The sequence below is a fragment of the Chenopodium quinoa genome, unplaced genomic scaffold (assembly GCF_001683475.1).
Source record: "Chenopodium quinoa cultivar QQ74 unplaced genomic scaffold, ASM168347v1, whole genome shotgun sequence".
Classification (NCBI taxonomy): domain Eukaryota; kingdom Viridiplantae; phylum Streptophyta; class Magnoliopsida; order Caryophyllales; family Amaranthaceae; genus Chenopodium; species Chenopodium quinoa.
In genome coordinates, this window is record NW_018744633.1 from 3,182,024 (window position 1) to 3,194,220 (window position 12,197).

Below are 12,197 nucleotides of genomic sequence, written 5' to 3' on the forward strand. Positions count from 1 at the left end.
TTTTTACTAAATTGAAATTATTTGCTAAACTATACTTTTTTATTTCAAATTGAAATTATTTTTACTTAATATTATTATAATTTACTACATTAAAATTATTTTTACTTATTATTTTTTAAGATGAGTGAAATTTAACTTAATTGCCCAGTACATAAAAGTTTTAAATCGATTCCAACTAGTGTATAATTAGGTATTTTTACACTAAAATTTTACAAAAATGAAGACAGTAATTTTTATTATTATTATTTTATTTTTTTTTACGAAAGAAAAATAATACCAACGAAATTTGTTACAACTCCATTACTCCAACACTACTGGTTGACATCGTTCTAATAAAAACAATACTGATTCATCTCATAATACAACGGTAAGTAGAATTTGTTACAATCATTAATCTAGAGGAATCCATGAATATTTTTACATTGTTAAATTCAAAAAGGCATAACCTTCATCAAATTTTTTTTCTTACTGAAGATAAATCCAGATTTGAAGAAATAACCAGATTTAAGTCAAGAAAAGTAACGAATTGAGTTTTTTTTTTTCTCTTCTAAAAGGTACTATATTAAGATGATTTGCCATCAATGTAGTTCCTAATCTAACAAATTTTCAAAAATCTCATCTTATCTCATGTTAACAACCTACAGCTGGCAAACAATCAAAGATATTCATAATCATGATTCAGGATTTCACCACCTAATCAATACGAGTATTTGCATGGTAAAAAAGAAAGGTAAAGTCTTCTCTCAAAACTGAACCCTACACACAACAATCGTCTTAGATGCACATACGGGTCTACCCCTGCGCTGAGGAGATATGAGAAGAGCAGCATAGCACACTGCTCGGTCGCTTCGTAGCCAATTGAATGCATCACTAAAAACAAGTCAATAACTAGAAGCACATGAAAACATGCCCTACTTCAGGGTAGATTTTGTACATGGACATCTCTTTAAGTTTGTAGCCAAACATACACAGCCGTCTCAGTCACCAAATAAAGTCCCTATCAATGATGAACTGGAGTAAAGCTGTATGTAAACTTAGGGTAGATTTTGTACACGAACGTCTCAGTCACCGAAATAATTCCTCTGCCAACAAGCTAACCTATGGCTTTCAATGGTTCCCACCGCTAACTTGACATACTCTACACGGCGAGCTTATTCCCATGCCCTTCCCTCCAAAGGGCGTCAACTCGATAAAATAGCCTCATGTTCTAAAACTGATTCTCAGACTGATCCTAAAAGGGATGGATAGGATATGCTGATACAATACTAGCATAGAATATTCATACCAGCTAAAGGCGGCTGTCAAAACCACCACAATAACAGCCCAAAATAGCGTATACAACAACAGTGAATATGGAGCTCTCAAGAAACTCCACAGTGAAATTACTGAAATACACCTGATACCTCTATAAAGAGGCTCAAGTAATGGAGAATATGTACTCAGAAGACAACAGCTGAGTTCTCATTGGAAAGCATAGAAAGACGAGAGAAACTGAGAGAAAATAACAGAAATAGATGGCACTAGCAAAAGAAACTGAATAATACATATGAACATCTACATGAGGCCTTACCCCCAGAAATAGAAAATATTTATAGAAAAAAAAAAGGCAGAAACCTGTAAAATTCTTGGACCAGGACCAAAACATTGTCATTGTCTGAGGCAACTTTGTTCCATTTTAACATATTTACGAAATTTCAGTTAAAATAGCCAAATTGATCTCAAAGGCATGCAAGCAAAGACAGCAAGTAATTCAAGCAATGCTGATTACACACATACATAACCTAGTAATCAAAAGGCCACCCGCTGTAATTCATCTCATGATTCTCATGAGTGGTTGGAGGTGGGGGTGGTGGTGGGGGGGGTGGGGATGGATTGCTTGCGCTAGTTGGAACATACTCACGAGTGCTGCTACTGTTTGATGAACGAAAAGGCCACAGGAAAGAGAATGGATTCCTCCTGCTCGTATTCTGGTCACTACTTCCTCTCTCTCTTGAGTTGTTACTAGAACTTCTTCTGCTCACACTACTAGTGCTTTGTCTGCCACTTGAAGAACTCGAGCCTAACTCATGGCGACAAACAGGGCATGAGTTATGCTGGACCAACCATGGGACAATGCAATCAGAATGGTACATGTGATTGCAAGGCATTTGCCTAGCTTCAGTGCCCAACTCAAATTGATCTTTACAAACAGGGCAATGTGAATCAGTCTGGATATGTGCCCGAGTGATCTTGACTATGGGCATTGCATCAATTGCTGTTCGAGGGGCTGGTGGTGGCCCCTGCCTGTCAACCATTAGCTGCTCGATCAACTCTTGAAGGCCAGGCCCCACAAACAGATCACCATTATTTCCCCGGCTCAATCCAATTCCAGGGTTTCCATTAAAGAACATCTCAAACCCACCACTTCTAGGCATTGGCATCCTTCCGGGCATTTGCCCTTGAAAAATCAACCAAGGGCTACGATCAGCATCTAAACCATATCTCCTCCTTTGCCCCATAAATGCATCCAAAGCTTCAATTAACCCTAACCTATGCTCGGGATTATTCCGGATCATCAAAGAGTCTAAAGCTTCCATAATTCCATGTAATTGATCTGGACCATCTCTCATTCCATAAGGATGAGTAGTAGCCGTAGAATATCCACCAGGACCAGGACCAGGACCAGGAACAGGACCACCACCTAACTCCTCTAACTCTTGCACAAACCCTCCATCACAATAGGGGCAAATCGTGCCTCGGCTTCGAGGGCGAATTGGCTGCCTGCATTGATAACACCAGTGTGTATTTCCACCACTCGACATCGTAAAAATAATCCCTCTCCTTTCACTTCTTTCCCCTTGATCAAAATCTCCCCCCTCAAATATCCCCCAAATCTACTAACTTCAACAACCAAGAATCACCCTGCATCAAAATTTGTAACTCTAATGTTCAATCATACTTTTCAAACAAATTCATCAAAACAAATTGCAAATTTTATCAGGAAGATGAAATTCACACTTCAGTTACAAATGTTACACTAAAGTCACCAATCAAAATCCCAAATACCCAATTCAATTTACAAACAATCACTTCATTTTCAAACCAAATTCAACAATTCAATCATCCATAAAATCCCAAATTAAGAGTAAGATCTGAAATTGACCAAAATCACAAAATGAAAAGCAGATTCAAAGAACAAAATCAATCTAATCATGCAAATTAATAAATGCTGAAAACACAAAACCCACATCAAATTAACCCAATTAAACAACAAGATGCTGACAAAAACATCAAGTTCAAATTAAAGAACATAACTTTACATAAATAATAACCAAAAATAAATCACTCCCAGATGAAAAAAATCCAAACCCATCAATGAAAAATAAATAATGAAGAGAGAGAAAGAGTGATTTACCAGAGACAACCATGGAAACTGAAGTGACGAGAGGAGAGAGAGAAAGAGTGTTTATTGCAAAAATGTGTTTTTTTTAGAGAGAGAAAGTGAAATTTAGAGAGAGAAAGGGAGGAATAAGAAATTCTAGAATCTGATAAGAGCCATTGGAAATTAATTTTGATAGATGATTGATGGGGTTGGTTGGGTGAAAACGCTAAAATGCGCTAAGGTGCGCACTACGCCTAACTTTAGAAAACGCTAATGATGAGGTCAGCGGTTTTGGAATGTGGAAATTATCGTGCCTTTGCCTTGTCTCATGGGTTGATTTTGTTTTTTTCCGCACACTTTTATTTTTGTTGATAAAATATTGACTTATAATGACTTTGGATAGTTATTTGGAATGCTATAGTTTATACTTTCTCAATTTCTTTTTAGTTGCAATACGAGTACTATTTTATTTTAAAAATTATAAATTAGTTATATTACTGATTATGGAGTATTTTTTATTTTTGACATTTATTTCTCTCTATCTCTCTTATTTATGAGTCTTTTTAAATTTTCTCTTTCAAAAAATTGTCTAACAAATTGTGAAAATAAAAGTGTGACAGCTAAAAAGACAGAGGAAGTATAAAAAAAAGGTTTAAAAAATATATATGTGTAAAAACTGAAAAGATTTTTTTTTATGATTTTTATCAATTTTTTTTGGACATTTGTGATTTTTTTGATAACTGATATGAATATTTTTCTATTTTCAAATTCAAAAGATGTAATTGTGTAAACAGTAACTATTTCTTATTTTTTTATTTTTTTTTGAATTTTTTTTTTATTGGTTGGAACAATTTTAAGAGATTACGGGAGCTTATTAAACTAGCTTAGCTTGGTTTAATTACAGTATATATTACAATTTAAGGAGATTATGGGAGCTTATTAAAGTATGAGCCAATAAGCATATAGTATTGACAATATTTATAAATAATAATGAAAAAAAATCAGTGTAATCAATAATCTTACAACAAACTAGCTTAGCTTGGTTTAATTACAATATATATTGGACAATTTTATCATACATTAATAATTTTATCATACATTAATACATAGTTGTGTGCTTGTGTAGACGTCAAATCATAATCTAAGTAACCGTTATGAATCACTTACAATCAATACCATGTAATCAATAATCTTCCACCTAAACTAAGCTTAGCTGTGACAATTTTATTGGACTTACTTATAGTCAATACCGTGTATAGCACTAATTTTTTTAAGATAAATATTATTATAACACGTAACAACAATCAACTTGTACTTCTAATATTCTAAAACGCATTATTAATAAGAAAATCAATTTGAACTTGTCATTGACATTTACACGAAATATCAACCTCGTATATTGCTAGTTATTGGCTTAATAAACTACATTTGAAAAGGTCAAAAGTCAAGGTCTTTTTCGTTACATAGTTCGCATTTTTTTTAAAGACTTCACCATTTGCATCATCACAATAGCGAAAAGAATGCCGTAGTCATGTTACTTTCATAAATGATAGCTTGGAAAAAACATGAAAAACACTGAATTTAGGTTCACCAACCCTGCAACCCCCAAAACAGGAGAAGAACAAAATACGCCGTACACACTTGCACCGGACTCGGAACAATCTTAATGACTGATATAATCTGCAGATTGGCAGCACATCGGTACCTATAATACTAACAAAGAATCCGATTTGATAAAAACTGTTACCGTTAAAATAAATCTCGGAGTTTTACAGCCCCACTCATCCCTCGAACCATACACACCACCTATAAGACAATGCAACGAAAACAAAATCTTTAGACACAAACTAAAGCATCCCAGATTAAGAACTACTAAAACCCGGAATAGAGCTATACTATGTAGTCCTCTTAAATCTTGTTGAAGGCGACAATATCACAGCTCTGGATGTATTCGTTTCTTGGCTCGGCTGTGAGGTAGTCTTCGATGAGGTTGTCGACGGAAACAAGGTCGTCAACAATGGTCATCATGATTGTCATCTTCTTAATACCGTAACCAACTGGGACCAATTTGCCTGCAGGAAAAAACATGGGACATTTAGCTCACAACATATAAAATTGCAAAGTTGAAATTAATAAAAGGTGAGAATGGAAATAGATAGGATCATACATGCTCCCCATGTGAGACCTTCCATCTGGACACTGCGAACAGCCTCTTCAAGCTTCTGCATGTCGGTTTCATCATCCCATGGCTTCACATCAAGAAGAATGGAAGATTTTCCACCTAGTAACATAGGTAGAATAGTCAGAGACAAAAAAGTTACATGGGCTATAGAGCTGTTTCACATGAAATGAATTCAGCAACAGTCATGAAATGAATTCAGCAACAGTTATGTAGGACCGGTCATACTATACCCAAACGAGTGCATATCCATATGAAAAATTATAATCTCAGATTACACAAAGCACATATTAGTATATTACAATGAAATAAAAATTTCCCCATCTCCAAAGGAAAAGCAGACTATAGTTCTTCTGCTATAGGATAAAAAATAACTGGACAAGGGTATTACTTTGGCGATGGTTCATGCATAAGACCCATTATCCAGGTGTAACGCTCGAAATTCAACGCTTGACAAAAATGACAGAATGCACATAATACTCTCTTTCACAATAAGATTCATTTGAAATTGAGATCACAGTGCTTTCAAATTATAAATATTATTATCTAAGATAACACCAAGCATATACAACAGTAAAATAAACAATTTCCCCATCTCCAAAGTAAAAGAGGACTATAGTTCTTCCGCTATAGCTATAATATCTGGAGAAGGGTATTACTTTGGCGCTGGTTCATGCATAAGACCCATTTATCCAGGTGTAACGCTCGAAATTCAACGCTTGCACACAATGATATAAAACATATAGTCTCTCTCTTCTGCAATTAGAATCGATTGATATCCGATCACAGTATTTCCAGATTAAAAGATTGATGAATCAACCTCTGCGTTATGAAGCATTATCTACAGATTATTTCCACATATATATGACATTAAAACAAACAATTTTCCCATCTCCAAAGGGAAAGACTATAGTACTTCCGCTATAGGATAAAAGTCTCTGGAGAAGGATATTACTTTAGCGTTAGTTCATGCATAGCACCCATTATCCAGGTGTAATGCTCAGAAATTTAACGCTGACAGAATGCACATAAGTTGTCTCTTCAGCAATTTCACTCAACCGACATTGAGATCACATAAGTTTCGGAATAATATCTTTGACTAGCTCACCCCACCCAAAGCAAAGAAAACTAAGAAAATTTAGGCATAATTCAAAACAAAAATCTTACTTTCTTTCTTCTTTCCAGATGCCTTCTTAGCTGCCTCTCTCTCTTCTGCAGCCTTCTTCTCTTCCTCGGTCTCATCACCAAAGAGATCCATATCATCGTCATCATCTTCAGCAGTTGCTTCCTGCAAATTTACAAAAAAAAAATTGCATAAGAGAACCATAACACTATCAAACAATGACAGAAGGAGAAGAAAAATCGTAGGCTATATTTATAAAAAATAAATTGACATTGAGATCGCAGCGCTTTCAGATCATCTTATAAACAATATAAATTCAAACCATTTTTTTTACTTTCTTCTATTACATATACTATTACTACAAAATCATATGTTCAATCTCATTCATATTGCTCATTTGTTATTATTTGAGTTCTATAAATCATAAAGGTCCTTTAATTAGAGACTAATGAAATATCACTGGATTTTGATGAGTAAAACAGTAAATTATACAAAGTTATTTGTTTTTGTCAACAGCCTTGGCAAGTGTAAGCAGTACCATTTCTAACCTTAGTACATCACAAGTTACAACCATCTTTATATCAGAAGACAACTAAAGAAGCACAATTAAATATAAGAACAAACCTTCTTTTCCTCAGCAGGAGCAGATGCAGCAGGAGCTCCCTGGGAAGAAAATCTCACACCGGCAGCTTGGCCAGGGAAACTGTCATCATAATAAAAAAAAAAATAACAACTGATCAGATGTTGAACTCACTCTTAAGAACTCCAAAAGAACAAAAAAAAATCTTGGAGAATTTCTATTCTAGAAAAAACAAACAGACAAAATAAAATTATCTCTACCGCAAAAGGATGTGCAAGCGGGGTAAAATTTCTTTACACCTCCCAACATAACAAGCCACTGACTACTTAAAACTTGTTAAATTTTGGATCTACCCATACATCCATACTACCTCCATGTTTGAAATGTAAAACTCAAATTAGTGATGGATACTTGTCGGATAATAACCCAGTTCAGTTTAAGTGATCTCAAATCATACGTGTCCTATAAATCAAGAACTAAGAGAGTATAGATGCTTTAATATTGTGATGCATTTTCATGACGGTTTGCTGACAGGAAAACCATTATAACACCTTGACATGGAAAACCATATTGTGATGCATTTTCGTAACCGAACTTAGATTGCTGCTGTTAAACAGCTTCCACACATCCAGGTTTTATCATCACCGAAGCTAAAAGTAAATTAGGAAAGATTGGAAAGAGTGGTGAAAATCAGTCACAAACCTTGCGGCGAGCTGTTGGGATACGCTCTCGTACCACTTGCTTGCATTTGGGAAAGAATCACTTGGCTTCTCCAATACTGCAGAGTACACCTTGATGTCATCCTTGGTCAGCTCATCCCTTTACAATAGTAATGAAGTTTACAAACATAAGTCCAATGAACAGAAAAAAATAGGGGCAATACTCTTCCAATCCAAAATATAATCGGGTTTCAGTAAATTTCGACACATATTAAGGATCTAATTAAATTATATTATCAATCAACAATGTTATATTGCTTACACACAATAACAAATCATGATATTATTATGTTGCATTAACTTATACAATAAAATATTATGGATCCAATTGAATTAGCAAAAATCCACAAAAATCAAAACTGTTTCAAAAGTTGGCACCTTTTAATCAACAGAATGTCAATGAATCAACAATGTAAACACATGGAATCTCTCAATGGAACCCATCCCAGTTTCTAAATCACTTTAATTTTCGAGAATCGTCGCACAAAAAATCACATTGTATAACATTAATTCAACATTACCATATAATTTTACACAAGTTCAATCATCATCATAAAGTTACATTCAACAAAGTTCAAATCGAAGCGGCAAATAAATCAATTGAAATCGATAAACAAGCATATCAATCAGATTGTTACTAATTCAATACAATTCAGCTACAAAATCAATACAGTGCTACAAATCAACAAAACTAAACAATAATAAAATTGGATCAAAAAATAAGGAAATTAAAATATAGAAAAAATTACCCAGAAACGTAGGATTTTCCAGAAAGGTGATCATCGAGAGATTTGAGACCAGTCTCAGTGTGCAAATCCTTGAAAACTGCCATTATTAAGGATGAAATTTGAGGAGAGAGAAGAACAGAGATGAGTTCAAGAGAGTTAAAGAAGAGAGTGAGGCGGAGAGAAAAGGAAGAAGAATTGATGGCTGAATTTCTTTTTATATGCCAAAACCCTAGAGATTTTGGAAAAACTCCGAATATTCCTACTTCGCATAAACCTCTTTCCTTTGTTAAACTTCCCCCACATTTTTTTTTTTTTTTTTTTTTTTTTTTGACAAGTAAATACTCCGTATATTACACAACTACATAAGTACTTACACAACTACACAAGTACTTTTATATACTTTAGTTTTTTTTTTTTTTTTGAAACAACTTATATACTTTATAGTAGTTTGGTTATGTTCGGTTCAACTTGCTCCATGTCTTCATTCGCTTTTTCTAAGTGTATCGGTTTGACCACATATGACTATAATTAGGGCATGTTCTCATTGACTGAACTGAACTGAGCTGAGCTGAACTAAATATTTTATAAGAGAAGAAATTTAGGAGTTGAACTGAATTGAGCTGAACTAAACTGAACTGAACTGAATTTCAACGTAAGAGAATAGACCCTCAATAGAAGGCAAGCTAAGTGGAATAAAATACATAATGGGTTTCATTCTCTGATATTATACGAGTAATAACTATTATTTTATGATAATTCACTTTTTTTTTTCTTGCTCGTCTCATGGCTAGGGTTTATGGACTTTAATGTGTAAGTCAATTTTTTGGAAGATTTTTAAAAAAATATAAAAAAAAAGGAGATTGTGGGTTAATGATTTGTTAGAAAGGAAGTGATACAATTTAAAAAAAAAACGAAATGGATAAGTAGGGCTTGTGTTGGCATCAGTTTTGGTTTTTGATTTTCAGTTTCCTGTTTTTTTTTAAAACCAAAAAGAGAAAACAAAAGGTGTTTCCACTTTTCTGTTGTCAGTTTTCAAAATTATCATAAATTTAATAAGTTTATATAATTTTCGATTCATTATAGGACTCATATCATATACTTTTAGAAAACAAAAAACCCAAAAACAGAAAATTACAACAATGTCAAACAAACCCGAATATTTAGTTCCCTTTAACTATTATAATTCATCACTCTATTGAACTCAAAACTCTCTCTCAATCCGACCTTTTTCAACCAAGCACAATCAGTATAGGCTTGGGTTCATCTAACTTCAATTTTGCCTCTCTCTTTAGTCCTAACCTTTAAAAAAAAAAAAAAAAAAAAAAAAAAAAAAAAAAAAAAAAAAAAAAAAAAAACCCTTTAAAAAGAATAAAAACCAAACACCTCCAAGGTTTTCTTCTAGATTTGCATAGAGCCCACCTCAATACCTCAAATATTGTTTTTTCTGATCACCGAACTTTAGCATTTCGCAAAGAATAAAAATGCAATGAAATTAGTAGATTAATTGACTGTTGAACTCTGAAGTGAACTTAAAAAAACCAAATATCAAGACCCAAAAAGCTCTCTCTCTCTCTCCCAAACCCTACCGCTCTCCCAAAAACTGCTCCGGCCATGAGGCTCGCCGGCGGGCGTGCGGCTCACCGCCCATGCCACGGCATCGGCGAGCCTCCGATCTACTCCCCTAGGTTGTTTTTTTCCTTTCTCGTTTTTGTTTTCGTTTTCGTGTTGGTTTTTTGTATCTTCGGCTTGCATCGTGCACCGCCTCCCCTCTTCGGCCGCGTCAGTTCCTCACCGGCCTTGCTGCCGGCTTGCCGCCGGTTTTCGTCTCCGCTTCCCCGCCGTGTCTAGGCCCCTCCGTTTTGTCTGTCGTCGCGACTTTGTGTTCGAGAACGGGGAGGGTAAGTTATCTCCCTCTGAGTCCCTCGCGTAGGGTCGTTCTTAGTCTGGTGTCTCCAGCCGTCGTTGCCGCGGTTCAGGAGTGTGTGGGGTTTGGGTTTCTCGGGCGGGTATTGGCGGTCCGGTTTTTACTGTCAGGCGGCATGTGGGTTAGGTTGGTGAACCTCGGAGCTTTGGTGGTTGTGCTCGGAGTGGCAGCGGGGTTGGTTGTTAGGGTTCCGTTCGTAGTTCTTGTTTTTAAGTTTCCTCTTGTTTTTTTTATTAGTGGTGTGTGTAGTATTTGGGTTTCCTGTTTCCGTCTTTGTGTGTTATTTGGGTTTGTTATTTTTTCTTTTTGTGTGGTGTGTTGGTGTGCTATGGGGTGTGCAGATCGGTGTATCGATCTTCTGGTGCAGGATTTGAGCCGGGTTTGTTGGCTACGGGGCTTTGGTTTGATCTTCTGTTGGTTTGGGCTAAAAGGGTTATGCTTCCATGTCGATATCCTTGTTTAAATCGGAGATTGTCTTGTCAATGGAGAAGTGTACGACACTAATTTTGATTTCAGGTCGAGAAGTACAGGATTCTGAGCCAATGAAGGTTCTCGTTAGAAACTACAACATATTGCCAGACCCCTTGCAAGAGGCTGCATAGGACAGCGTTATATGAGCCAAGGGTATTTCAGAAAGTCATTTTGCGCGTGCAATTGTAGTTTCCTTTATTTCGAACTTGTAATTAGTTCTTTTGTCTTTGTATTGTTCGATTACGATTTCTTATGTAAGTGCCATATGGCTTAATATTAATGAACTTTAATCTCCCCCCTTAAAAAAAAAAAAAAGTAGATTAATTGACTTACTCACAAAGGAATTTGACACTTGATCCTGTGATTTGTTTGTCATAGGTCAGTTGAGCTTAGGGATGGCAACGGGTCGGATCTGGAGCGGGTCCAGATGGACCCGGATCCAGATCCGTTTTTGTATGTAGGATCCAGATCCGACCCGGATCCGTCGGGTCTAGAAAATGAAGACCCGGATCCGGATCCGTCGGGTCCAACGGATCCGGGTCCAAAACGTGTCCAATATATTTTGCCTAATTTTTTGCAAAAAATGTAATTTTCGGGTCAAAAAATTTATTTCAAACTTACGTTGTTAGTTATTAAGTTCAACCCCAAATTAACCAACTTATACACTCATATTTTGAATTAAAATTAAAAACAACAAAAAAAAAAATACGATGTTACATATGAGCTAATGAAAAAACAACGATGATGTATATAATATGAGCATCCAAAATTCATCTCTTGAAAGGGTTAATCTTTATCATTACTAACATTATCAACATTTTTAATAAAGAAATAAACAATTTTAGTTTTTTTTAATAGGAAAAATAAAAAAAACGGGTCCACGGATCTGGATCCGGGTCTAGAGCCCAGACCCAGATCCAGATCCGTTTTTGTTAGCAGGACCCAGATCCGACCCGGATCCGTCGGGTCCAAAATTTGAAGACCCAGATTCGTGAAAAACGGATCTGGGTCCACGGATCCGGGTCGGGTCCAGATCCATTGCCATCCCTAGTTGGGCTTTACTTGCTGGATTATTTGGGCTTATTTATGCATAATAATCTCTTTTCTATTGG

General features: G+C 35.5%; 2 protein-coding genes across 2 annotated transcripts; both read right to left on the minus strand.

The window, feature by feature from the left end:
- Positions 1-1,492: 1,492 nt before the first annotated feature.
- On the minus strand, positions 1,493-3,559 carry LOC110701021 (probable E3 ubiquitin-protein ligase RHC1A). Its single transcript, XM_021878600.1, has 2 exons — positions 3,395-3,559; positions 1,493-2,901 (listed from the first exon to the last, which is right to left on the minus strand). The coding sequence occupies exon 2, from the start codon at positions 2,799-2,801 to the stop codon at positions 1,782-1,784; it is 1,020 nt and encodes a 339-aa protein (XP_021734292.1). The 5' UTR covers positions 2,802-2,901; positions 3,395-3,559; the 3' UTR covers positions 1,493-1,781.
- Positions 3,560-4,882: 1,323 nt separating this feature from the next.
- On the minus strand, positions 4,883-8,912 carry LOC110701022 (elongation factor 1-beta 2-like). Its single transcript, XM_021878601.1, has 6 exons — positions 8,712-8,912; positions 7,946-8,062; positions 7,288-7,366; positions 6,708-6,828; positions 5,529-5,642; positions 4,883-5,433 (listed from the first exon to the last, which is right to left on the minus strand). Exons 1-6 carry the CDS (start codon positions 8,792-8,794, stop codon positions 5,270-5,272), a joined length of 678 nt encoding a protein of 225 aa, XP_021734293.1. The 5' UTR covers positions 8,795-8,912; the 3' UTR covers positions 4,883-5,269.
- Between the last annotated feature and the right edge of the window lie 3,285 nt (positions 8,913-12,197).

What these genes read in the sequence shown, in the direction of transcription:
- LOC110701021 (XM_021878600.1), bottom strand. Translation starts at nt 2,801, where the DNA reads ATGTCGAGTGGTGGAAATACACACTGGTGTTATCAATGCAGGCAGCCA.
- LOC110701022 (XM_021878601.1), bottom strand. Translation starts at nt 8,794, where the DNA reads ATGGCAGTTTTCAAGGATTTGCACACTGAGACTGGTCTCAAATCTCTC. An exon ending in ATCTGGAAAGAAGAAAGAAA is followed by an intron (nt 5,643 to 6,707) that starts GTAAGATTTTTG and finishes CTATGTTACTAG; the next exon opens with GTGGAAAATCTTCCATTCTT. An exon ending in AGGTCTCACATGGGGAGCAT is followed by an intron (nt 5,434 to 5,528) that starts GTATGATCCTAT and finishes TTTTTCCTGCAG; the next exon opens with GCAAATTGGTCCCAGTTGGT.